This window comes from Simochromis diagramma, unplaced genomic scaffold (genome assembly GCF_900408965.1).
Source record: "Simochromis diagramma unplaced genomic scaffold, fSimDia1.1 OVJJ01000355.1, whole genome shotgun sequence".
In the NCBI taxonomy this organism is placed as follows: domain Eukaryota; kingdom Metazoa; phylum Chordata; class Actinopteri; order Cichliformes; family Cichlidae; genus Simochromis; species Simochromis diagramma.
In genome coordinates, this window is record NW_024387174.1 from 779,653 (window position 1) to 805,443 (window position 25,791).

The window sequence follows — 25,791 nt, forward strand, 5'->3', positions numbered from 1 at the left end:
TCACAGCAAGACAGCGCTGTGACACTTTTGCATGTTGTGTTTGCATTTTGCTCTGGCAGATCTGACAAAACTACAGACACTATGAAAGATGGAAGTAGCCACCATGGTTACTAACCAGATTTCCACTGGTTTGTGAAGTCCCACTATGAAGCCTCAAGTTGAGCATCATTTCACTGTAAAAACACCCACCTTTTCTGTATGAATGCACCCACGATTATCCTCTAGAGACTCTTAGAATGACTAAAATTTCCAAATTGGGCTTGATGTTTATTCAGTGTGACCTTAGATGAGTAACTGAGTCCATAAACTCATCAGGACAGAGTTTAGAGAGGGCAGGTTGGAAGGTTGTTCTCCTATTAACTTCTATACAACTAGAAGTCCAGCTGTTGGCCCCTACTGGCTATTAGGAAGAACGCAGGTTTAAGTTTAAGGCACTTCCGCGCTGGCTTCACCTTTAAGATCCATGTTTTATACTGCCTGTGCTCACCACTCAGCAGCCGTACTGGCCCCGTCCAAAGTTTTAATCAAGTTTTAAATTAAGAAAGTCCATTTGAAATTATGTTAATTTTTTAAATAAATTAATAAAAAATGTGAACTGAATGAATCTGGAGTTTTAGAGAAGTGTAAAATTAAAGGGAATTAAGGTACTGAAAGGCAAAATAATACTATTATTAGAAAGCAGTAGTTTGTTTTATCTTAATCATCTGGTTTTAATAATAATTGGAAGTCAAAGTTAAAATTGAAATCAGGTTAAAAGCTTTGGTTGTCAACATTTTATACTTGTACTTAGGGATGGGTACCGGTATCGGTTCTGACATAAACGGTAGTAACCAGACCGAAAAGCAGCGCACATTTCGGTGCTTTATTTCGGTGCTTTTTTTTCCTGAGCTGTGGTACACTTTAGATTCTAGCCAATCATTTTACGTTTCCGAGGATAGTAGGCGGGGCCAGGTACGTACGTTCTTTTAGAGCAGAGCTACAGATTAAAAATGTCCAAGGCGAAGCGGTCAAAAGTCTGGCTGTACTTCACAGCAAAAGATGCAAACTCAGCAGCCTGCAACAAGTGCTTTAAGCTGATACTGTGATACTGTCAAAGGAGGTAACACCTCAAATCCGATGAAACACCTGGCGACGCATAGCGTTTTTTTTTTAAAAGCCGAGAAATGCGCCGTATTTGATAGCTTGCTGCGAGACCTCACACCGTGCACATCTACTGCGGGTGTGGTGCCTGTTATCGGACCCGGAGTTAGCAACATCCCCCAAAAACCCGAAGAGGAGAGTCCTGGCCCCTAGCCCTGCCAGTGTAGCAGAAATGATGAGGATGATGATGCAGCAGCAGCCGTTCTTCTCTGCGTGAGTAGCTTAATGTTGTTCGTGTGTAATTTACGTTGAGTAGGCTAACCACGTTATTACATTAATGCATGTAAGGTGAACTAGCAAACATCATCATAGCTACATGCGGCTGTCTTCTTGTTTGATGGCAGATACTCCCTTCACCCTGGACAAAAAGGCTAAAATGACCAAAGAAAAAGTGGAAAACAGTTAAACATGAGAGGTTTTTGGACAAAGTTTGTGTTTTTTCCGTTGTTTAAGCACTGCTTCCAGCCAAGAGTGATACCATATATGCCCCATAGCTGCAGAAAAGGCTAACATTGTTATCTTTTTACAAAAAAAACAGCTGAACATGAGAGGTTTTTGGACCAATTTTGTGTTCTCCATTCTTTAAGCACCGGTTTAAGCACCGGCACCGTTTCAAAAGTACCGGTTTGGCACCGGTATCGGATAAAACCTAAACGATACCCATCCCTACTTGTACTACACATGCAAAGCTACGCACCATGACGGCTTCGTTCATGGCTGTGTTAAAATTCAGTGACTTTGGCTTCTCCCACAGGAGATCTGAACAGATATTACCATTAGAAAGACTGTAAGTACATTTACCTACATGTTTATTGTAAATGGTGTTCACCAGCAGTGCAATAACACAACTAGCCCACATGTTTTACTAGTTTGGCTGATGATTGGCTCTTTTTAGAGGCAGTGGTGGGACAACCGCCATCTGGAGCCATTATGGAGTCCTCCCAAAAACTTCTATTAGTGATTCTTTGAGTTCAATGTCTCTCTCTTATACAGTGTTTAGTAGAAGCACTTGAATCTCCATTGGGAACAAACTGAAAGCCAGAGAAAAACAACTCATTGCTTATGTTTTTATTTCGATGAGTCCCTGGATTTTTTTCTAGAGAAGAAAATGATGGAGTCACAATAGAAATGAAATACAATAAAACAGGCAAAAACTAACCTCACCTGATTAATGCTGGGAAAAACTGAAATGTCTAAATGCTTTGCAACCCTTTGTAAAGTAAAAAAAGAAAAATTATACATTGTGTATTGTGTGTTTTCTAACGGTTTAATACATTACTTACTATGTGAAGAAACCTCCAAAAACAAATGAAAATCCAATTTATATGACACAGAGAAAGCTATGAGGTTTGTAAACACATCCGGTTTATTAAACTCAACGACTAAAAATGTTACAGTTTAGTTGATCTCAGCACTGCACTGAAAACCTACGAAACACAAGGTAGTTGACTTTAAGAGCAGATGCTACGACACAGACATATAATTAGTGTCAATTTTGCTTATTGCTCTTTGTTTATCTATAAAATGGTTGAAAGAGCTAGTAAGTAATATCCGTGTCGTGTCTTTTGTCCAAGCAAATGCCTAAAAGTTAGCAGAAGTTTACATTCATACACGATCAAGAAAAGTGATCGACTAAAGGATTAAATAGCCTGAAGAATGGCTGGTTACATGTTGGTTTGTTAGGTTATGTGTGTTTTATATGCTTCTTTTCCTCCAGTCATTACAATCCAGTGTAACAGCTGTGAATTCACTGTGGCTGCAGCTGCTTCTCCACACTGATGAAGGACTCTTAGAGCCTCTTTAAAACCTATAGCTGTGAAGCTTTTGTTTTTATTTTATTTTTTTGGTGACGCAGTCATGAAATGAAAAAAGACATGCGGAGTGAAGAGATGTGCTACAGAAGATATTTTAGTGTTAAATACTGAGCTTTATTATGAAAAACTGAAGTTGTTGATCTTTGCCACGTCTTTCTTGTGAAAAGCAATCAGTCCTCCCACCTGACTCCCTCACAATGAGCTGATGTATTTTAAATTTAGAGTAACTTTATTTGTTAAATTTATGCAATTTTGGCTTCATATTATGAGAACTTTATAAATTATGTTCCTTCACATGTGGTGAATCAACCATTTCCCTATATTTTTGAAACCCTCACAACTTTGTAAGTGTGGCAGAGAACCACATAAAAACACATTTAAGCTAAAAGTAAAAAGAACTGTCAAAAAACTGCAAGAAAATCAGTTTTATAGTCTAAATCCAGATTCATCTAAATCTCATGTTTGTTCAGATTTGATCAATATCGTGGGATAGATCATAGTTTCAACAGAGGAACAGACACAAGCTTTCATAGCCTGGATGTCAGATCTGTTTTCTGATATTTCACCAAAGAAAACTTTAAAAAGTTCAGTTTAGGTCAATTTTCCCAGCTTGTATCTGGTCAGAACCATTGTGGCATCGGAAAGGTCTCTCCTTTTTGACATCAAGCTTATCTTCTAGTAATTTCTTCTCTCATAACAGGCCATCAGTAGGGTACGTAGTCCCTGTTAACTACATTCACTTTGGGTTAGCTGACTGTAACTAGAGCTTTGATAAAGAAACCTCTTTTTAGAGGTTTTAGAGAATATCCAGTCTTATGGGAAAGCACAGCTGGCTCTGCATCTGGCTGCAGGGATTTTATTGAGTGAAGAGCATTAGTGTGGTCCAGCAGTTGTTGGGTGATGATTGGCTTTTTGCTTCATCCCAAAAGTGTTAGATTGGGGAGGAGAAAGACCAGTTAAGCTCATAAAACTAAAACTATTTTTATATTTAATTACCTGCTCTGTGACTCTACTGAGCTGCAGACTTGGTCCAGAGAGTTCTGCAGCCAAATGGGTTAAGTGACCCCCCCTGTTTTCACATGCTTCCCCAGAAGTTCTCGCTCCAGCAGCCTCAAACAAGGTAAAGCCTAATTAAACCGCCAAATGAGAGCTGAGTTATGAAAGGAGTAGGGGGGTGGAGGGAAGCTCTTATGTGCATTCCTGTTATTTGGTGGTGGGGGCAAAAAAAAGAGAGCCTCTGTACCCGAGTCTTGGGTACAGCCTGAGCTCTGTGTTCTTTTGAGATAAAATGGAGAGGCTTTGACCCATCCATTTTCTTAACCACTTGTACAATTCAGGGTCACAGAGACTAGCAGCGTTTCCCGGCTGTCACAGGTCAAGGCAGGGTAAACCCTGGATGGGTCGCAGGGCCAACACAGAGAGGCAGTCAACCTTTTACACCTGTAATGTCTTTGGACTGTGGGAGAATGCTGAGTACCTGGACAAGGAGAACCCACACAGGGACATGGAGAACATGCAAACTCCAGAAAGGCCCCAGGCGAACGGAAGGTTCAAACCAAGAACCTTGTTGCTGTGAGACAACAGTGCTAACCACTACTCCCACCGTGCCAGCAGCATTTGGTGCTGGGAAGGGGAAATTTAAGTCAGGGAGAAAAGTGAATTTCAAAGTAAATCAGAGGTCTCATACGATCCATAATATTCTTATTAAAATATAAATATGTCTGTATTTTAAAATATAGATACATTATTGTTATTATTTTCTCTTTTTGAGTAGGTATATGTACAAAAATCAAACAAAACAAAAACAAAAAAACGTTACCCACATTCTCCTCTAACTGAATCGGGTTTGTCTGGCAGGGCCCAGTTGACCAGTAACCGTTGGCATTCCTTTGTGGTGGCTTAAAGAAAGCATTTGTTCACAGCAGCGAGCAATGGCTGGATGTGACAGAGCAATGCAGAGCAGGGCAGAGGATCCTCAGTGAGCAGGAGGTTGGCTGCAGAAGCACAGTGATGTGGTCGGCTGGGTTAATGGCAGCTGACAGCTCCTTCAGTTACAGGAATGAGGACATGGGCTGTTTAAAAACAAATTGTCTTGTTTTCAGTCCTAATGGTGAATGTTGTGTGTAGGTTTACATTACCATCACCTGATATTATGTAAGTAAGATGCTGTGTTACTGGGAGACAGAATCAGAATGTTTTTGCTCCTGTAAAATCTTGACTTCTACTGGTTTTGCTTCAGTGTTTGATTTGCAGATTGACAGCATGTCTGCGTCAGTATGCTGAAATCTTGGACACTGCGAATCCTCCCAGTCATCAGTTTTATTATATCACTGGATTTCTCTCATAAGTTGCAACCAGTTCACCTCGCAGTTCCCAGTGAATGCACAGCAGAAGGAATGGGAAGAGACTGCAGTGTTTTTCAAGCTTTGTAACAGTGGTCAGCACATGCACAGATTAATTTACCTGTTAACAGTTCCTTTAATCTGTTAATTTCTCAACATGTAAACACAGGAACAATGAAATGTTGCTGTTGCTACACAGTAATGGTTAAAAGCAGTATTTTTCTTTTGTTTTAAATGCAGTCCAGGCTTTTTTAAATATCACATGCAGTCATTTTGAGGCTTTGTTTGAAGGTTTGGCTCTCTGCCTCTCTCTTGCATGAGTTGGGATCTACTCTGCGTCTGATATTGACCATGGAGAGTGAGCACAAAGGGCTGACTGTACTCGGATAGGCTCTTACGGTGCTTAGCCTACTTAGGTTATTATATTAGTGACATGAGATGAGTGGAGACAGATGATATCTTTGCTGAATCTGAAGCCATACTGTGAATTCAGCTATCCAAATAGACCACAGCTGCGTTTATCTGGGCTGAAGATCTAACTCTGCAGACACAATTTGAACTGAAATCAATCTGTGACACATGACAAATTATTTTCCTGATTCAGGGCGTCACTTAGTTTCTCCACTGGGAGGGAGTTTTAAACTGGAGTTTCTAGTAAATCTTAAGTCCGACTGGCATGCCCATTGGAAACTGGGCCAACTCACAGCAACACAATGCATCGTTTTCTTTGCGTGTGGCCCTGACTTGTAAAAGGAAAAAAAAAAGGAAGGTCTTTCTGGGACAAAGATGGGCTTTCGCAAAAGTAATTTGTTATTTAGAGAGCTTTAGAACAGCTGGGTGTTTATAAGACTGCTATTATCACTGCTCACAATAACAGTACTTCTTCTTCAAGTACCAAGTACATGCTTTTAAAGATGGACTTCAAAGAGGAAGCTGGTGTGTAATGATTGTACTGGGGCTCTCGCAGCTCGAGGTCAGCACCTTCAGCCTGGACTCCTGGGCCAAAGGTGAAGGAAAAGTGAAAGGCCTGATAAGTAGCCGGTAGACCTTTCACCTTAGAGTTTAATAAAGCTTAAAATCCATCCCAGAACGCACAAGGCTTTCATTTAAGAGGAGAACACCATTCATACTCTAAAACCTCTGGTGTGTAGCTTGTTCATGAGCATTTTCAAGCTGACTGATGAGTGATAAGGTGATAAGGTGATGCATCTGAACTGAGACGAGGTAAAGACAGGGGAGGTCCTTGTTTTTGAACATTTATCAAGATGCTTAACTGTCTGCTGTAAACACACATTCTGGTCCGTATTGGCCCTTCTTTGTGTTAGCCTACATATGAGATCACGCCCAAAGGCAATAACAGACGGCCATTAGAATAATTCAGGACAATATTGCTTTGTAACCCCAATAAGAGGCGCTCTGTTTGGTTGCCATGCGAGGCAGAGGGCCACGCTGCAGCCACTCGAAATTTTAATGTGCCAGCTCAGAGACGCAATGTGGTCCTCGCCGGGTGTAACGCTGCTGCCATGTTTGGTAACGAATTACGTTAGCGCTCCATGAATATGACCTCAGACCTGTCGCCTCACAATTTTTTTTTTAAAACATTTTTTTATTTTTTTAGGGGGACAAGTAAAATCTGTGTTATTTACGACCATGAACTGCCAGTGTGACGGTCTAATTGGATTTAAGTTCACAGCAGATTAAATCACTTATTTTTGGCTAGACTTTGGTGCATCCACACCACAGGAGACAGATTTCTGTGTCTGAGTCTGCATACACCTGCGTACACTGAATTGTCTCGGGATCAGGATTCGTTTGTGATATTATCTTAAAACCTTTGGGAAATATGTCTTGTTGTTGTGTAATTTAAAGCTGTGATATGAGGAGTCCAGCTTTACAGTGTCTGGCAGTGGGGAAAAAAACAGTCGAAAGCATATCTGGATCGAAAGCAGATGTAATTCACCTCTGGTAAAATTTCATCCATATCCTTCCGTAACTTTTCAGGTTATCCTGCTAACAAACAAATAAACAGAAAAACCTCTTCAAAGGTATTCACTCAAGATATAAAGGCAATAAAAGAAAGATCTAAAAGTAAAACAAGGGAAAAAAATAGTCAAACAAAAAATAGAAATAAGTTGATGCATCAGGACTGTATGTAAGACTGCATTTAACTGTTTACTCTGTCTCAATAAACAGGTAAATAAAATAAAAAATGGTATCAGTCATTACAGTGAAGCTACATACAATATGAATGTGACATTTCCAGTTTTTAGCTTTGGACGACGTGATATTTGGGCTGCGAATTACATAATAAAGCAACCATAAAGTGTCTTAGTGAAGTGTAACCAGATCAGCCCCGGTCAGATCAATCCCACAAGTATAAATATGTTTTATCACAGGATAGATGTGATCACTCAGAACAACTTTGTATTGATCTGTAGTGCAGCTTCCCTCTAAGAGAGCACAAACAGTGCCAGCCAGACGCCCTCACCTCCACTGCACAACAGAGTCACCTGAGCCCCTCACTGTTTGTCGTCAGCTTTATATGTGGTGCGTAAACACTGCTTCCTCACAGTGAGGTGCCAGTCAGGACAAATGATGAGAAACAACGTAAACAACATTTTACAATAACTGTTGAAATTAGCTACCGTGCCTTATTTAGCCTGGTGTATTCTTCCCATCGGCATGATCTGCATTTGTCACAGTAAGTGGTGAAGTTGTTGTTAAGGTGGAAGTGATTCAGAAATATTAAACTAGGCCACCACGAGTTGTGGTGGTTACCCACTGAATAGAATAAGCTACATGTTTAGATACTGTGATCCATTTGGTGCTTTGAGGTATTAACTTTACTTTACACTGAGTCTGTACGTCTAAATAAAAAAAAAAAGGATGATTATTGCGCTCTTTGATTATACCTGAAAATGTTTACAACATAGAGAAGAGAAGAGAAGAATGTTGCGCTTTCTGCTTGGCCTGTAAATCAAAGAATTAACGAGCCAGCAGTTCATCTTGAAACTGCTGTGAGTTACTTTTCTGTCAGCCAATTGATTCTTTCTTTGAAAAATCGTCAAGCTCCAGGAAAAAGCAACCTGTAAAGTGAAGGCATGAAACCCTCATGCTGTCACAGCTTGAAAACACTCGGATTTCTAACAAAACTGTTTTGCTTTTGTTTTTCCTTTGAGGAGCATCAGATGTTCTCGCAAGCCGCTTCAGCAGCGTTTCACTCTCCAGATTTGAGCCGCACGTGACACGAGGGTGGGTTATGTTTCTGGGTTTGTGTTCTCAAATATTGATCTGGTCAGCAGCAGAGACAACGTGAGAGGAAGGATTTGGTGTTATTTACCTCTGAGGGCTTTCTTTCTTTCTCTTTTTAAGTAAGAGAGGAGCAAGGTGCTTAAGCAAACAGGCAAAACAGGCAGGGTTAGCAGTTCAACACTATGCTGTTATATACCATAGACACTCATGGTGTCGGGTAATAAATGGTATTCACTGCTGTATAAATCTGTTTGCAGCTTAGATCAGACCAGGTGTTGTACAACACGGGGCCACATTTGGCCCTAAGTTTGTTCCTGACCGGCGTGTGCGAGGCCAATGAGAAGCTGGGATTGAAACATAAATAAATATACATCATGGAGCTTGTCCCATTTCTGCCACCAAACGCTCTTGATAACCCCAATCGTTGATAAACTACACTTAGACTTTGTCAGTTTGGTGTATTTTATTTTGAAGGTGACTGCTACTTTTAAAGACTTTTTTAGAAATATGTGTAAATGGAGAAAATGCAGCTTCACTGGTACTGTTGATGTTGATACGAGGTGTGACTTTGCCAGCCCTGAAAGGGCTCCGCTCACTATAAAATAAACGATTGAGACAGCATGTAGAGTTTTAAACAAGACATTAACTTCTAAATATGTATTTACTGAAGTCGGAGGTAAATCCTGGTGCTTAGTTTTTGGAGAGCAGATAGTTTTGTTTCAGGATTACAGTTTGAATCGCCGTTATGGGGCTGAACACGCAGAGATACAAGAAAAAAAAGAAGAAGAAGAAGGATTTGAGGAGGTAGACCTCTCAAGGTGAACGTAACAAGACGAATCGAGGAACAATCTGGAAATAAAAGTGCAGAAAATGTGAAAAATAAAAAAACGAGCAGTCACTCGCGTGGACACGGTTCACCTTGTGTGGGTGTAAAGGTTAGATATAAAGTAAACTCAGAGGCAGGTGCATTTGAAAGTCAGTTACTTTACTGCAGCTTTTGAGATTCATCTCATCCTCGCCTCTACACTTCTAATGAAGCGATGACAGGAAATGTGCATTACTGACTTCTTTTAAGCCTTTGTAGGGCTTTTTTCTTGGTTCTTTACAATTGCTTATAAGCCCGAGTAAAGGCCTGCAGCTGGAGCTCCTCGAGGAATCGGCTTCAATGCTCTGATTTAAATCACACTTCAATAACAAAAGCGTCTACAAAGTTTTGTTCCTGCCCGTTTGTCTGCTGTAGCTGAAAAGCTGCCGTCGGTGTGTTAAGGGAATGGGCTCATATATAGGTCAGGAAGAAATTCATGTGGCTGATGCTATTATTCTACCACTTTGGTGTCAGGCTGTTCTCTCGGCTCAGGTCTGGTTTCCTGCTGTTGTGTTGCAGTGGAATTAAAAGATCATCACTGGGGGTTTGCGTTAATACCAGGCTGCGGTTTACTTGTCTCTCTTTTTGTTTTAATGCAGAGGTAGTGCACTAAAAAAAGACTGACCGTCGGGGATTAACAGCAAAAACCACAAACCAGTTGGTGTGCTAAAACTGTGTGTGTGTGTCTGTCGGTCATTTTCTAAAACGTAACAGGTTTTCTTGTCGGCAATTTTAAAACGGTTTAATTAAATCTTTGACTGAAAGTTCTGTTATTTCACAGAGGGGAACTCCACTTTCCTGTACTAAGATTTCCAGAGTTAGAGAGTGGATATGTTGGTATTTAATGATCCACTCTGGGATCCAGGTGTTGTCCTTCCTCACTTTAATATTTTAAAAGATTTGAAGCCAGTAGACCGCTAATGCTGTAAATCCCAGTCACGCAGCCTGTCAACTTTACTTAAAATTCTAGTGGACTTCCCAATATTTCATAAAGCCCAGGTTACACTGCCTGTTTATCTCATCTGCCCCAGAAACTTTGTAGCTTTGCACAACCATAGACTAAGTATAGTTAACCTGGGAATCTCTGCTTCCAAGCTGTTCTACTCTAATGCATGATTTCATTAAAATACTAGCACAACGGTAATCTTTACTCAAATCCTGTTTTTTCTTTTAAAAAGTATTATTTTGGGTTATTGGAAATGCATCAATTTTAATGCTAAAGTGGATTTTAATGGCTTTTTCTGATTCTGAGGCTCTGTAGTTTCTGGAAAAGTGTGTTAGAGAGGTGTGGTCATAATTTAATCAGCATAAAGGCACACTTGCAGACTTCAACACAAACAAATGCACAAGATCAGAAGAGTTTTGTGTTAACACTTTTAAAACCCTTTTACTTCCCCGTGAAGAAGTCTTTTATATAATAACTGCTTCCTCTCAGGGGATAAATGACCACATCGCTGGTTCTTTTACATATTTTTGTCCCTTGATGACTGACTAACTACTTCTTCTGTGCACTGGTCATTGTTTATTTCGAATGAATTATGAAGGCTAACTCCCCAACAGTTGGAAATTGGTTTTGAGATTTCATTTCAGTAAACGTGTTAGCGCTCCACCCAGCTTTTTACCTGCAAGCAGTCAAAGCTTGCTCGAAAATTACCCACACTGCAAATGCAAAACAGTAAACCTTCAGTTCAGATAATGATAATAAAGTCAGCGCAGTAATAGAGTTTGCAAAATGATTTATTTGATGCTGCTCTAAATCTGTTGCAAAAGAAATCGGGTATTTCATGCAATGGCACAAACGACCATAGACCTTTAATGGGTTACACCATTAATTTGATTCCATACTAATGTTATTATGTCTTCTGTCCTGATTTCTTGTACAAATTTGAAATGTGCAGATATTTTATTTTGATAAACAAATATAAATGAACCACTTGGGCCTGTTTAAACCGTACGCTGTTATGTGAACAAGCTTCTTTAGTGCATAGAGAACTATTGCAATGGAGAATGAAATGAAGTGATAGGGGTAACCTGGCCTCTCGTGCTTCAGCTTTTTTAAGTCTGTTTCTGGAAAGCGCCGCGATATTTGGAACTGTGATGTTAAAGATATCTGTGGTTTTAGTACTTGTGATTGTTGAGCTGCAGTGCAGTGTGATGGCCAGGTCAGTGAGGAGCGAGTGAAACGCTGACGAACATGAGGATCGGAACACGTGCTGAGGTGAAACGCGCAGGAAGCCTCCTCACAGATTTCATGGAGGCAGGGAGTCTGACGTTAGCGCTTACGTCCCGCCGGGAAGTTGTAACCAGACCTTGCTGTGTCAGCAGGTTGCTATGACAACGCTATCATACCATAACATTTCATCGTGCTCCCTCCTCCTCCTCGTCCTGGCCTCAGCGCTGTCCGTCCGCCAGCCTGTCTAGCGTACCGCTACGCCGCTTGCCTCCTCACTCAGCTTTTACTAATCCTGTCGTGTGCAGCTGCACTGTCGTACACCATGATTAAATCATACCATCAACAGGCAAACATCAAATGAAACTTGGCAACTCCAGTCCCGATTTATGCCTCGGATTTATCTGAGTAGACTGAAGGCTCACAAGCTTGTGCCTGCTGACTGAGCTCCGTGTCTTTCTGAATCTCATGATGTGTTTTTAAACATTAATTTCAAAATTACATTTATTATGAGCATTTTGCAAGCTCTGAGCTTTTTCTCTAATGTACAGCTGCCATAAATCTCTTTCACGGCCCTGCTGTGAGTGTGCGTTGCTGCCCCAGCAGGTCCAGACTAGTGTAATCAGCGTAGCAGGGAGCCGAACTACATATGCAGACTCTGTATTTGATGCTGTAACACCTGAGAGCGCTCTCTGTGCTCATTATGCGTGGTGTTGATGCAACTCTTTGGCTGCAGCAGCATTACAGCACATTAGGGTATTGTTACAGAGTAATCTGCAGTTATCAACACATGAGTGAGTGACATGATGCTAGCCAGGTGAAGGATGTGCTTGAAAGAGGGAAGGAAAGATGGATAATTAGCTACCTGCTCACTGCAACAACTGATGCTGGCGCCACTGAAACATGACTCACAGTGCAGTTCAGATTGTGTCTCAAACCAGATCCAACCAGATCAGACTGCTTGGCTGCTTCTACCTGTTGTGTAACAAGCAGCATATTGAGGCTCTCTATGTAAGTCCGGCACACTGTCAAGGATCAGGGTATTATATTTATGTCTCAGAGACATCTCAGACTACATGGTGTACAGCTGAAGCTGATGAGGAGGACGAGGCCTCTGTGTGTGTGAGAGAGACTGGTTTGGTTGGTCTGCCTGTTCATTAGCAGTGTTACTCTAAGAGTTGCAGAGGTTTGTGGAAAATTTTTGCCAGAGGTGGGGCTTAGACAAACCCAGAATCTGGATCTTATCCAGATGTGGATACTGGGACTTTTGAAGGATTGTTTATTGTGATATTGGACAAAACTGAACTTTCTGCCTCATTTTCTAGGAATGCACCCATGCAACTCTTTTTGATAGGATAGATTTATGTTGGCTTTGGGTATCTGCTGGTGCAAGGTACCGATCCGAAGCCAGGGTTAAATGAATAAGCTGAGAGGCATTGTTTGATGTGGAAGGAAACATCAGGATGGACTTAAACATTGATTGTGTGACTTTTAAAGTAAATTATAACAAATTCATCCACTATTAAGTATTAGTAAGGTATTAGCAAGTGCTCAATTCAACATTTATACACATTACTCCTCCTTAATCGTCGTCATTTGTAAATATACACATATGTTTATCCATCTGTTACCGATACACGATGTACAGCTGCTAGCTGAATTCATAATCATAATCACTGTCACTATAATATATCTGTATTTATCTAATTTATGTATAAATGACCTACTAAGGAGAAATAATGCTATATAAATTATTAATTAAGCACTTGCTAATACCTTGCTAATGCTTAATAGTGTGACATTATTTTAAAGTGCTACCAAAAATTTTCATGTAATTTATTTGCACTTGTCTCGTCCCAGCCTACTGCAGGGGTGTCAAACATAAGGCCTGGGTGCCGAAGTCGGCCGTGGCGAAGCCTCGAATCAAGCCCACTGGATTTTCCTTCATACTACGCCGACATAATTAACTAACACCAATCAAATCACAGGAAAGTTCCTGTTTTTCAGCTATTAGCGAGTCCACAATAAATTTTAAAAAATGAATATGTTTTAATTACAGGTCAGTCTGTGCAATGAACTGTCACAACATTTTCTGTAATTTTACACATTTATCGTGTAGTTTCACTGGTCCGGCCTACTTCAGATCAAAGTTGGCTGTATGTGGCCCATCCTGTATCAGTCTAGATTACAGTAGCACATAATGTGAAGTGAAATTAAGTTGCAGTGAACAAACATCCTAGCTTCTGCTTGCTGTAACACCTCTGTGTCCGAGCATAACAAGAATGAACGTAAACAAGTGCGCAGTAGAGAAATAAAAGTGTCGTCATATCAAAGCCTTCAGTCTTTTGACTTTCTTGACCGCATTTTGTTGTTAGGTTAAAATTAAATTTTGCAAACATAAAAGAAAAGCTGTAGCAGTAACTGTGAAGTACTTCCAAATTGGTCACTCTTTGCTTTTAGCCTCCTCCATAATAATGTGCTAGCTTTTACTGCTGAACTGCTGCCAACGCATGGCATTACAAATCAGTCTGTTGTCACGGATACCCAGTCCAGCTTTTTTCGTAGCCGGGGTTGGACCGACATCTGTCTGTTTGTTCTGTCTTCCTCCCCTCACCCCAAGCTGTTGAAGCAGACGGCTCCCGCAGCCTGTTCTGCTGGAGGTTACTTCCTGTCAAAAGGGAGTTTTTCCTTCCCACTGTCGCCAAAGCGCCAGAGGTCATATGGGGATTTCTCTGTTGCGTTATTGTCGGGTCAACCTTACAATATAAAGCACCTTGAGGCAACTGCTGTTGTGATTTTTCGCTGTTTAAATAAAATTGAATTGAATTGTGGAATTAAGAAAAAACTGCGAGTCGTCTACTTTACAAACCACTTCATCCAAATAGCCTTTTGGATCCAGTCACTCAATTCAAGCATGGTGTGGAGAGAAGTTTCAGCCTCAGCTGAGGTCCATGAGTTATACTGAGACTGCCCAAATTGTCACCTGGCATTTGGACATGTAAAATGAGGCATGCATGTTTGACATATTAGTGTTTGTAACTCATCTGGCCAAAGATTCAGTGAATTTATACTGTGACCAAGTGAGGCGAAGTGTCCGTTTGTCAGTCCATATTTCACAATAATCCACGCTCCTGTAGTTTTGGAAAGCAAAATAACAATCACCTCGTGGGTCTACAAGTTGTGGTCATGGTTAAGGTTATATTTGTTATTTTATGAGCATTTTCATCACTACTACTTGGTCAGATTTTAATAAAACTTGCACACAATGATCACTTCTTGGGTCTTAACCCAAACTCTGCTCAAGCTCACATGTCTTGCTTTACCGGCATTGACCTGTGAACTATGACGGATCAGGAGGCGGATAAGCTGCTATGTCACTGACGTTTGTGGGTATTTCTTAGGATGACTTATGCATAGTGTTTTATGTTTATTTTATTTAAAAGGGGTAATGTACAGTTATTTAATTAACATCAGCACTTGTGTAAAAATCTGAGATTTTTAACTGCAGGTTGATGCAATTTATGTAACAACATAAAAGAAAAGGCAAGCATACAGAAGGATCTATGCAGAGATGAAACCCCGAAGTATCTGAATGATAAAACAAAGACACAAGCATTAAACAAGTCCATCACCCCCACTGCAAAAACATAACATATATTTATAACAGGGTGGTGTTAATGGGACTGCACAGTGTTAACCGGTCTGAGGTTATAGATCATAAAGGTGTTATGCAGACTTCAGATTTAGGATGATTTTCATTCCCAGGGTTTATTCTACCTTAACATTGATCGTTGGAACGCTGAGGCCAAAGATGGTTTCCCTCCATCAGCACAAACACTGCTGCCTCGACAGCAGCAGGTTGGTGTGCACTCCGCTCTCCTTCTGCTTCCTCTCTCTTTGCATCCTGTCTCCTGTCTGGTTTTATTTCATCTTTCTTTTTCCTTTTCTCTTCATGAAAGCCTCTTTATGACAAACCATATGTGTGCAGGGTACATAGTTGAAGTAAATGTGACAGAAAGCATGGTTTGTGTGGCTTGCACATTCATCTGTTGGATTTTTTGTTTTTGACCTATTTCTTTAACCACTGAAAAAAGTGCACACTGGCTCCTTTGAGCATTTGCAACCTGCTTGTAAACCACTTTTAACAAATAAAGCACATTACTGTTGCTTAATTAACTGGAAGGACTCACAGAGACCTTCGCCAAGCTTCTAGACTTATCTTGCAATTTTAAAGACCGCAATCCAGATCCACACCAAAATTTAAGGTGGACCTATAATGCTAATTTCCAGCTCCATATTTTTAATGGCTTTTTTCTTGTGCTCCACCTTAGTTTAAAAAAATTGTAATACTGCTGACGGACAAACAAGCACAGACATAATTCCTTTCACTTATGCTCCACCTCCGTGAGGTGCAGTGTCCTGGGTTCATACCAGGGCAGGGCTCTTCTGCACACTCCTCTAGGTGCTCTGGTTTCTTCCATCACTGAAACATTAATTCTCCTTTCATTGCACTGGTTTATAGCTGGAGTTGGCTGTATTGGCTGCATACTGCTCCTAATATTTCGGATGGCTTAAATGGAGAGAATGAATTTTCCTATGGGCTTTCAGAGGCATCTTAATCTTCTCTTCAAAGCGTTTCTTTTGTTTATAAAAGTGGTTAATCTAGCAAAATTCTTAATATCACTAGAACACATGATTGAGAGGCTTTTAGAAAAGTTTTTGTTGCTTAATGGTTATGTATTAAGATTTGACTTCCAGTCTACGTTGGAAATAAAGAGCAGTGAAGAAAAGCCATCATCCTTCTGGTTCCTGACTACTTTATCATAAAATTTTAATGTAGGTCTCACATCTCCGCTGTCACAGTCTGTCTTTCTTTGTATGATTCATCATCTTCTTTTCAGTTTTTTGTTATTTTTCTCACTTTCTTTCTTGCTCCTCATATCTCAGCTGGGCCCGTTTGCCTGACCTATGACCGGCGGCGTGCTCGTCTCTTATCCCTCTGAAGACAGTCACGTTACTGCATCACGTTGTGTAACACGGCAACCTGCCAGCCGAGGGTTTTCCCTCTTCTTTTGCTTTGTAAGGGATTATCCACGGCTCCCCTCGTAAGGCCTGAGCCCTCAATCCCATCACTCTGTTTCATCATCCCAGAGTCTGGCTCTCTTAGTCAGATGATGTAATAATCGAGTGGAAGGATGGCGTGGAGAGACAGACATTGTGGTTCTGTCAAGATGCTCTGCAGATAAGTAACTGCAGTGCTCACGTTGCTGCCGGCATTTCTGGAATGTGTTGATTTGATTGGGAAACGCTCCCTAAATGAGGAATGTGTGCTGAATCTTTTCATTTTGCTGAGTGTTTGGGGGCTTTTGAGAAATCAGGCAGGCAGGCAAAATTTGCAATACTAATATTTATGACGATATAGAAAAAAATACTGAACAAGTTTCAGTAATGAGGGGCATTTTTCAACGAGCTGCTGTCAGTGATGACACACTACCGAAATTGAGTTGCGAGTTTACTGAAACAGGGTGCCAGCAGCAGCATTGTAACACAGCACGAGTCAAATGGAAGTACAGGTGGTGTTTTCCCTGGAAATTTTAAGGAGACGTATAAAATAACAGCTTAACATGTTTCTTTTATAATAAGCAAAGTAACATAACTTTGTAACTCATCAAGAACCGAGCAATATGGTCATATTAAAAGTTTACTTGTATTTTCTTGCTGGTGTGCTGTATAAGTCCTGCTTTTCTTCCATGTAACACATCAGTCATTTCCACCCATTTGCTCTTCTCTCTTGGCTCTTGCTGTCAGACATGCCGAGGCTAGGAAACACAAACGCATGGTGTTACTATAGCAATGATATCACAATATGACACACGTCACATAAAAATATTCACAGGTATTATCACGTACGATAAGATGTGGCACAGCTATAGTCATTACACTTTAGCTAGTCTTGGCGGTTTATCAAGATATTTAACTACTTTTTAACTGTTTTTCCAACCCATTGAATTGAGTTTTGTTTTTCCCAAAAAGATCTAGCAAAAAAGAAGAACTAAATCTCTGGGTAGTGACCTACTGCTTTGTAACTCAGCTGAGGAACAGCTCTCTCTGTGCCCTGTTTGTTGTGTGACTGAGCAGCAATGCTTCAGTGACAGAGAGCAGCAGTGCAGTGTGAGAGGGGAAAAAACACTGAAAAAGTTATGCACACCGGTCATCTATCGAGCCATCCTCTTAATTGCTTATCCATCTTAGTGCCATTAGGGGTGCTGGAGCCTATCCTTACTCAGCAATTACTCTAAGGGTCTCAGTAACAGTGGGCTGTAGTTTCCCATGCAAACACTGGGGGGAAAAAACACATATTTGCAAGAATCAACCACAACAACGCTACAAAATTCATGATTTCAAGTTAAACTTGGTCAGTCCTGTGAAGAGCTACTGCAGAAGTGTTCTGTATTTAGGAAGATCAAATTATTTCTTTATTAATTAACAAGTATTGACAACTACACACTTCAGCATATGATCAAAAACGTAACATCACTGTAAGAGTGGCAAGTTGTTTGATTTGCACTATTTATAATAAGGCTTTTAAACCTTCATATAGTACATTGAAGTAAAAGCATGCTACATAAGTGAAAGTTAAGTGCATCCTGTTAAGTGTTAGTTTGGCAGCTTAATAAAAAAATAAATCAAAAAGTGTCATTATGGACATCTCAGATTCTTTAAAAGAAGGTTAAAAGAACAGGAACACAACATTTACAACTGTGCTAAGAGACAAACATCTCAGTTTTAGTGTCATTCCCGTGCAGCGTACTGTTTGTATTTAGATTGACGGAGTCACTTCTAGGCCACAAACACAGTGGAAACCATGTTACGCGTTCACAAGCGCTAATATAACTGAAATAATCATCACAGGACTAAATTAGTGATTTGAAGTTAAACATGAACAGTGCCTTTTCACTTGGCTTTCCAGACATGTTCCAAAAACATCTCAATTATTCTACGAAACCAGTATCCACAAAAAAAGGACAGATAACAAAGTATAAGCAAGTAAACTTTAAGCGCTCATACTTGTTGGTCAAAGTTTGTATCATTTGCTGCTGATTACTAGCAAAAATGTAAAAGACAGATGTCAGAAAATATATGTCGTGTTCGCTTAACAACAGTAAACAATAAAAAAAAAAGAGAAACAACAACAAAAAACTAAAGTGAAGTTAACAGTTTAAGCCATCACTGACGGAAACCCAGTGCTCCCAGTATTTCCCAGGACTCCCAGGACAGCTTTGGTTCAGATAACTTTCAGGTTCCTCCAGTGCCTGGCCCAGCTTTGAGTTCTTAAGTGCTTTCAACTCCAGCCAAGGAATTAAAGATTTTAATTCCCTCTAATTGGAGAAATCTTATTCGCAGCCTCAGCAGCCCCCTGATTGCACAGTCATATGATCTGCACACATGACACACACACGCGACCTTTTGTAAATGGCTAGATTAGTTCTAGTGTTGCATAAGGCCTGCAGTTTGACAAATGTCATTGAGTTCAGTGTAATGGTGTAACTTTGACACAGAAGCTAAACAAAATGCAGTCTGCTGTGATAATCTACCTCACTATTGTTCAGCATTTATTAGCTTTAAGTTCAACCTCGGCTTTTTACTTTCAGCCATGATTGCAGAGCAGTGGCCACTAATGCAAAGCTCACTCTTTTTCAGTTCAGCCCTCGTACCTGTCCATTTTCAGTGAAATGTTTTTTGTTTGTTAAGCCCCTTAACACCTTGAACCAGTGTTCTAGTCACACATAATTGACAACTTCACAAAAAAACATTTAAATGGTATTTTTAGGCCCTTCTTTATAGATTAAAAAAAAAGTGTATGTAGTGGTATGTCCACCTTTTTATACGATCTATGGATGGATGGTTGCTTTTTCAGCATTCATTACAAAATGAAATCCATTCATAGTACTCACAGTATTAAATCATTCCTCTGTCAATTATAGGTACTTGAAAAAAGTTTAGGATTTATTGAGGGGCAGCAGATGAACTCTGGGACATGTGCTGCAGTAAAACCAGTCTAGTGGCACTGCTGGAAAAGGGAAGTGTCTGACAAAGAATTGATTTTAGCCGTTTCCTAACCTGCCACCATCCCATCAGTCTTGGGATCCTGGTTGTAGCTAATGTCGTGTCGTGTGCTGCCTCCTTCAGTTTTCTCACTTAATACATACAAAAACAGTGCAAATTTGTGTTAAATGACTTCTTCCTGCTTTGTGCTACATGTGAGAGAGAGGAACTACAAAATATCCAACCAGATTTTCTCAAACACGTGCACAGTTCATGTTTTAGCTCAGTTTTGGTCACATTAAAAAACTTCCAAAGCACCAGACAGCACACAGTCGAAGATGGGAGCTTTTGATGGCCTTCAAAAGAGATTGAGACCAAAACAAAGCAGAAAAGATGCGTGAATGTTGGAGTTGATTTATCTGAACTGACTCCAGTGAGATGACGAGGCTGCTTTGTGTCTGCTGGATGTTGTTCAACTCTAAAAGTAGTTTTGATGTTCGGCCAAAACTTGCACACATTTAAAGTTCGAGCTCTCTGCTTCTCTCTGTTCCTTTCAGCCATCATGTACGTGATGGGAGCGCTGGGCCCAGCAGCTGGCTACCTGCTGGGTGGAGTCCTCATCGGCTTTTACGTGGACCCCAAGACTGTTGTCAACATCGACCAGAGTGATCCCCGCTTCATTGGAAACTGGTGAGAAGAGTCTGCCATGAGCCCATCCAAATGTAAAATATGTGTGTATGTTGAAGTTGGTGCAAGCAAATACACTCTGTCAGTATCACTACTATCACCAACACAGTAAGTTAACCATTTGTGTCTTCAGTGTGATTCACTGGGTTTAGTGCTGAAGCTCACAAACGGGGCACTGAAGAGTATCCTTCGAGTTTTTATCCCCAGTTCCTCAGACTGTTAGTGGTAAATAAACTGTATTACCTAAGTTTCAGTTCATTAACACAGTACAGTTCAGTAGTTTCTTTCTTGGTGAAAGTGCTAGAGACACACTTTAGTTGGTACCTGGGGTGGATTCTAAGTTAACCCTTTGGTGATATTCAATGGCTCTGCCTCGGAGACGAGCAGGATTATGGATCTAGATGCATTTTTCAAAAATTTAATAAAAAGTTAAATTGTTTTGAGGTTCCATTTTGACCAATACTTTCCTCCTTTTCTCCAAATATAGCCAAATTAACGTGGCTGGTGAATGCTGCGCCGACTAAAAATGGAAACCGGAGAGTAAATACAGATTATAAATGTACATGTATCAGAAACGAGTCTAAAGAGATTTAACTCTCCAAGTCTCAAAACTTTGAAAGATCCAGTATTTACAAATTTTGGTTCTATTTGAGGTGGTGATGGTGGAGTTCTGTGTAAATGTATGTCAGGAAAAGAGGCTCACACGCTTTCATTAATGAATGATTCATTCTGTTTATAGTTTTCTGTTCTGCAGATGTTTTTTATTTGCACTCTAATGAAAACAAATAAATAATGGTGCATTATAATCAGCTGCTTCTCCAGTGGGTCTCTCAACTGCATTCCTGCTCTGCAGCCTCTGAACTTGACGTAAGAGCTCATGAACCACCCGCTGCAGGTTCTGGTTAGAGTTCACTTCCACACCAGAATGAGCACTACTGCTGGCAGCTACATGGTGCAGATCCTTGGAGTACATCTGACAAAGGTCATTGCAAAACTAAACTAGCTGGGGCTAGCTGCTTAGCAGCAACTCAGGTCTTTTACTAGTGAATTACAGCTGGCTTAAACTGGCCTCCTGCTGTGCAGAACACCATGATTTTCTTTTTTATGTATAAAAACTACAACAATTGGATGAATGTATCTTATTAACCTGCTATCACCCTTTCACTTGTTACACTTCTAAAAAGATCTTGGAAAAAATGCAACTAAGGAAAAAAGAAACAGAAATGCTACAATTTAATACTTATGTCCACCAATTACAGAGTCGATCATTTATTTGCTGTATGTGACTCTAACAGTGTCGCATTCTTCCTGGTACACGCTGTACTGCGGGAATATCTTGTTCTCTCGGCTTCCCCGTACTGTGGGTGCAGAGATGCAACGAGACCAACGTAGCTGTGAGCGCATCTGTGATTAAATGAGTCGCAGGACGGACACACTTGGGCGGCTCTGTATGATAGACTGGGGCAGTAATAACAGACAGAGTGTACTTCACTCAACACCAAATAATAGGACTCTGTTAAAGTCTGGAGGGGTAGAATACACTTTGTCCCTGTTCGTCTCTGTGTTAAATGTGTGAGAAGAGAAGGAAACCTTCCCAACACGGTCGCATCTGAAAACAAACTCCGGGTTTGAATCCAAACCAAGACGTGTTTGGTCCTTAGGTCACGTTTTCGCACATATCATCTGAAAATCTGTTGTTGTGTGTGAGATGTGGTTAGTCATCTATTTAGAGCTCTCACTGATGCCTTCCTCTGACTGACAGCATAATCAGTGACTCACAAGCTAACAGCCACGAGCTTTCTACATGAATTATAGGTGATGTTAGCAGGAAGATGATGGTGTACCAGTTTATGTGCATATTAATGAGGCACATGGGATGATACCAAGTCTGAGGTTGAGTCTTTGGTAGCAAAAGGAGTAAAAACTGACTCAGAATTTAATAAAAACATGTGTTTTTAATATTTTACTTCAATAATCTCTGGGCTGTGTAGGTGGAGCGGGTTCCTGCTGTGCGCCATAGCCATGCTGCTGGTCATCTTCCCCATGTTCACCTTCCCCAAGAAACTGCCGCCCCGACACAAGAAGAAGAAGAGGAGGAAAAAGCTGAGTCTGGACGACCTGTCCAGTGACGACGACGTCCTCAAGGAGAAGAGCAACAACAACAAGACCCAGACGGTCACTTCGTCCATGGGCTTTGGCAAGGACATCAAAGGTACTGGAAAATCGATGATGTCAACTATTAGAGGAGTGTTTCCCAGAACTATGAGGGTGTGGGCTGTTTAAATATAACTCTTTAGTTCAATTTATTGACCTTAAAAGACGAGTTCAGACGGTCTTTCAAGTCTAATGAATGCAGAACCCAAGTCAGCCTCCTCTGATTGAATAACAGAGTAGAGGCTTATCGTGTAACTGCAGCTACCAGAGAAGAGAATAAAGCAGGAAGATTTCTACTATTAAGTTTCTACTATTAACTAAAAATCAGTTTGGGGCCACAAAACATATTTCAGCATTATAATGAAGGTGATACAGCTTATTGAGTATAAATAACCCTGTGAGCATGTCAGTAATTCATATCGTACACCACATGTTTCTACTCTGCAATCCACAAACGTTTTATTTTCATTAAAGTAACATTGGGGGTTTTTTTGCATTTAGGAAACGTGACTAAACCAAAGAATTTGTCAGTTTTATTATGAAAGAGTTGTGACGTAGAGAGAAACAAAAACACCTGTTAGCATTTTTAGGCCTGCTTTGAAACAAAGTAGCTGTAACGCTAAGATGTCCCCTGTGAGACACTTTTAGTATAGAGAATAACTTCTACAATAGGATTTTAAAATAGGATGGGTACAGAGTAGAAAGATATAAAACCATCAGTTATATATCTCAGCACGCACAGCAACAAGTGAGGCAACAACAGATGGTTTAGAGCCGGTCGTTGTCCACAAAAGTCCTGTTTTTGTTTCGTGTTGACCCCGCTGAAAGCCACAAGCCGAAACGATGAAATGACCACATACTACATTTGTTGCTGGAGCTTTAATCTCTTCAGGATTGCAACTAAATAAAAATATACTTTTTGCTACATCGCGGTAGCATCTTTGATGATTTAAGCAGACTTCGGTGTTGCTCAGGCAGCTCCTCCTGAAAAGCTTTGACAGCAAAGTCAAGAGAACGTGTTACGTGTTACTGCAAGCTTTTATTTTCTTCTGAGTGCTGCAAAGGTTGGAAAAAGAAGCCCAAATGGAGTTGGTTTCATTGCCCCTCTTCACAGCACTGATTTAGGAACATTTAGCCAAGGGGGTGGTTAAAGTTTTGATTTGAAGTGCCAAATCAAGGAAGTAGTATTGAAGGCTTCAATTTTAGCTGTTGTTCATGATTGTGAGGATTTTTACAGGCAGCCCTTGAAGGGCTAAATGGTTCTCTTACCCCCGTGTGAAATATTTCACATTTATTTACGGCCACTTTTTTCCCAGTTGAGTGGTTTTATTTATTTTGTGATAGTACAGCTCTGTTTCTTGTCATATTTTCTGTACTCCTGAGAGTAGAAAAGCTACTCTAAACCTGTGTGCAGTGAACAGCGTGTGTGCAAATGTGTACAAATTTTGACAGCGTGCAGATTATGAGGACAGTTGAACTAAAGTGAACTCGTCAGTCTGTCTCAGCCATCTGTAGTTCAGACTGAATCACAAACGGATTTGCAAAAATCAGAAGGGTTTATTTTCACTGTTGTGACGCTGACAGAAAAAAAACAAAAGCTTTACTTTGTGTTCATGTTTTTTTTTCTTCACCCTCTTCCAGACCTGCCTAAAGCCGCAGTGAGGATCCTCAGCAATGTGACCTTCTTGTTTGTCAGCCTGTCCTACACGGCAGAGAGCGCCATCGTAACTGCTTTCATCACTTTCATCCCTAAATTCATCGAGTCTCAGTTTGGGATCCCTGCCTCCAATGCTAGCATCTACACTGGTGAGTTAAATGTACACATTTTAAAGAGCATTTCGCCTCACCATCCCACCTCTGAAATCCTGCAAAGACTGAAAACTGGGCTCAATAAATCTGTTTTTTAAACTTAGAATTTATTTCTCATATTAAATGAAGCCTCCTGTGATTTTCCTGCAGACAGCATGCAGACAGACCAGAATATTCATACGACATCCAGGGCTTTAATTTGTGCAACTGCAGCGCTGGTTTTATCGGAGAGCAGAGCCAGAGAGGCTGTTACCCTAGCACTGCAAGCCAGCACATTAATAATAAAGAAACTGCTGTTCTTCAAATGAAGGGGGCACCTGGGACGCTGAGCTGGAGCGCTGAGTGCATCACACACAAAACATTAAGAAACACACAAAGATACAAGCACATTAATGTCCTACATACACTCACAGTCACACGCCGACGCACATGCACACTTAAACGGGCATACAGGCTAATACTTTAGCTTAAACACAGAGCGTTTGAATGCTTCTTCTGCTGATTTTCTGTATTTGATCTGAACAACAACAATCTAGATGGATAAATAGCATTTCAATGTGTTAACGCATGGGTTTCTTTTTGGTGTGAACTGTCCCTTTAATTTGAAAATCCAACCTGAGGCGAATGCTGCCTTGTATCAGGCGATCCATATAGAAGCGTACAGTCCTGTTTAAAGCCACCCCGTTGTTGTGGCTGATAAATAAAGCAGCTGAAATGAACATGACACTCGGGGCTGACGACCTTTTTTAGTGGCTTTGGTTATTTTGGTAGACGAGAGCTGTTTGCAGTCGGACCACATGTGGAAGTCTGCGTAATGCTGTTGTTTATCAGGTTTGATGAACTCTGCACATATGAAATAGCTTGCAGGGTGCACAAGTCTGTAAGAAGGAGTGCTTCAATTAGAGCAGGGGTGTCAAACATATGGAAGCTGGAACCTGTAAACTGAGAGCTGATTGGGACATACATTTGACATTAAATATATGTGCTGTGTATGTGAGGCCATTAATGTGACCCTTATTCACCACTGTGGGCCCTCATGAAACTGACTTGGACTATTTTAGGAACTGAAAAGTCAGAGTGAGGTCATTTATGATTCCATTTCATCCCAGATTTAGGAAGTTATTTTGTTACTGGAGAAAATATAAGGCTACTTACAGCTGCTCCCTTACTCATAGGGATAACTCCACACATTTAAGCTGGCAGACCCTCCTGATGCAGCCCCCAAGCCATTTGTGTCTCCTTCTGAAATCAAACCGTGATCTTGAGCTATGCTAGTTAGTAATAATGCTAATAATGAGAAACGTAAAGTGTTTCAGAAAACATTCGTCCATTGATTCTTTTTTTGCTGCTTACATGAATCACAAGGGCGGCAGTCTAAGCAGAGATGCCCTAACTGGCCGCCTCCTCAGCCAGTCGTGTCCCGTCTCCAGATCTTCAGATTGTAAGGGACAAATTTATGATAGAAATTCTTTTTATAGTGAAAAATATCAGAACCGTACACACAGTGGAGTC

General features: G+C 40.6%; 1 protein-coding gene across 1 annotated transcript in view; it reads left to right on the forward strand.

Annotated features, from left to right (window-relative positions):
• Positions 1-25,791, forward strand: part of LOC120744877 (solute carrier organic anion transporter family member 5A1-like) — a 34,823-nt gene that overhangs the window by 1,816 nt on the left and 7,216 nt on the right. The window contains exons 2-4 of the mRNA XM_040049467.1: positions 20,187-20,319; positions 22,308-22,528; positions 24,112-24,276. Of these exons, the coding sequence (XP_039905401.1) occupies positions 20,187-20,319; positions 22,308-22,528; positions 24,112-24,276 (519 nt within the window). The remainder of the gene's footprint in view (positions 1-20,186; positions 20,320-22,307; positions 22,529-24,111; positions 24,277-25,791) is intronic.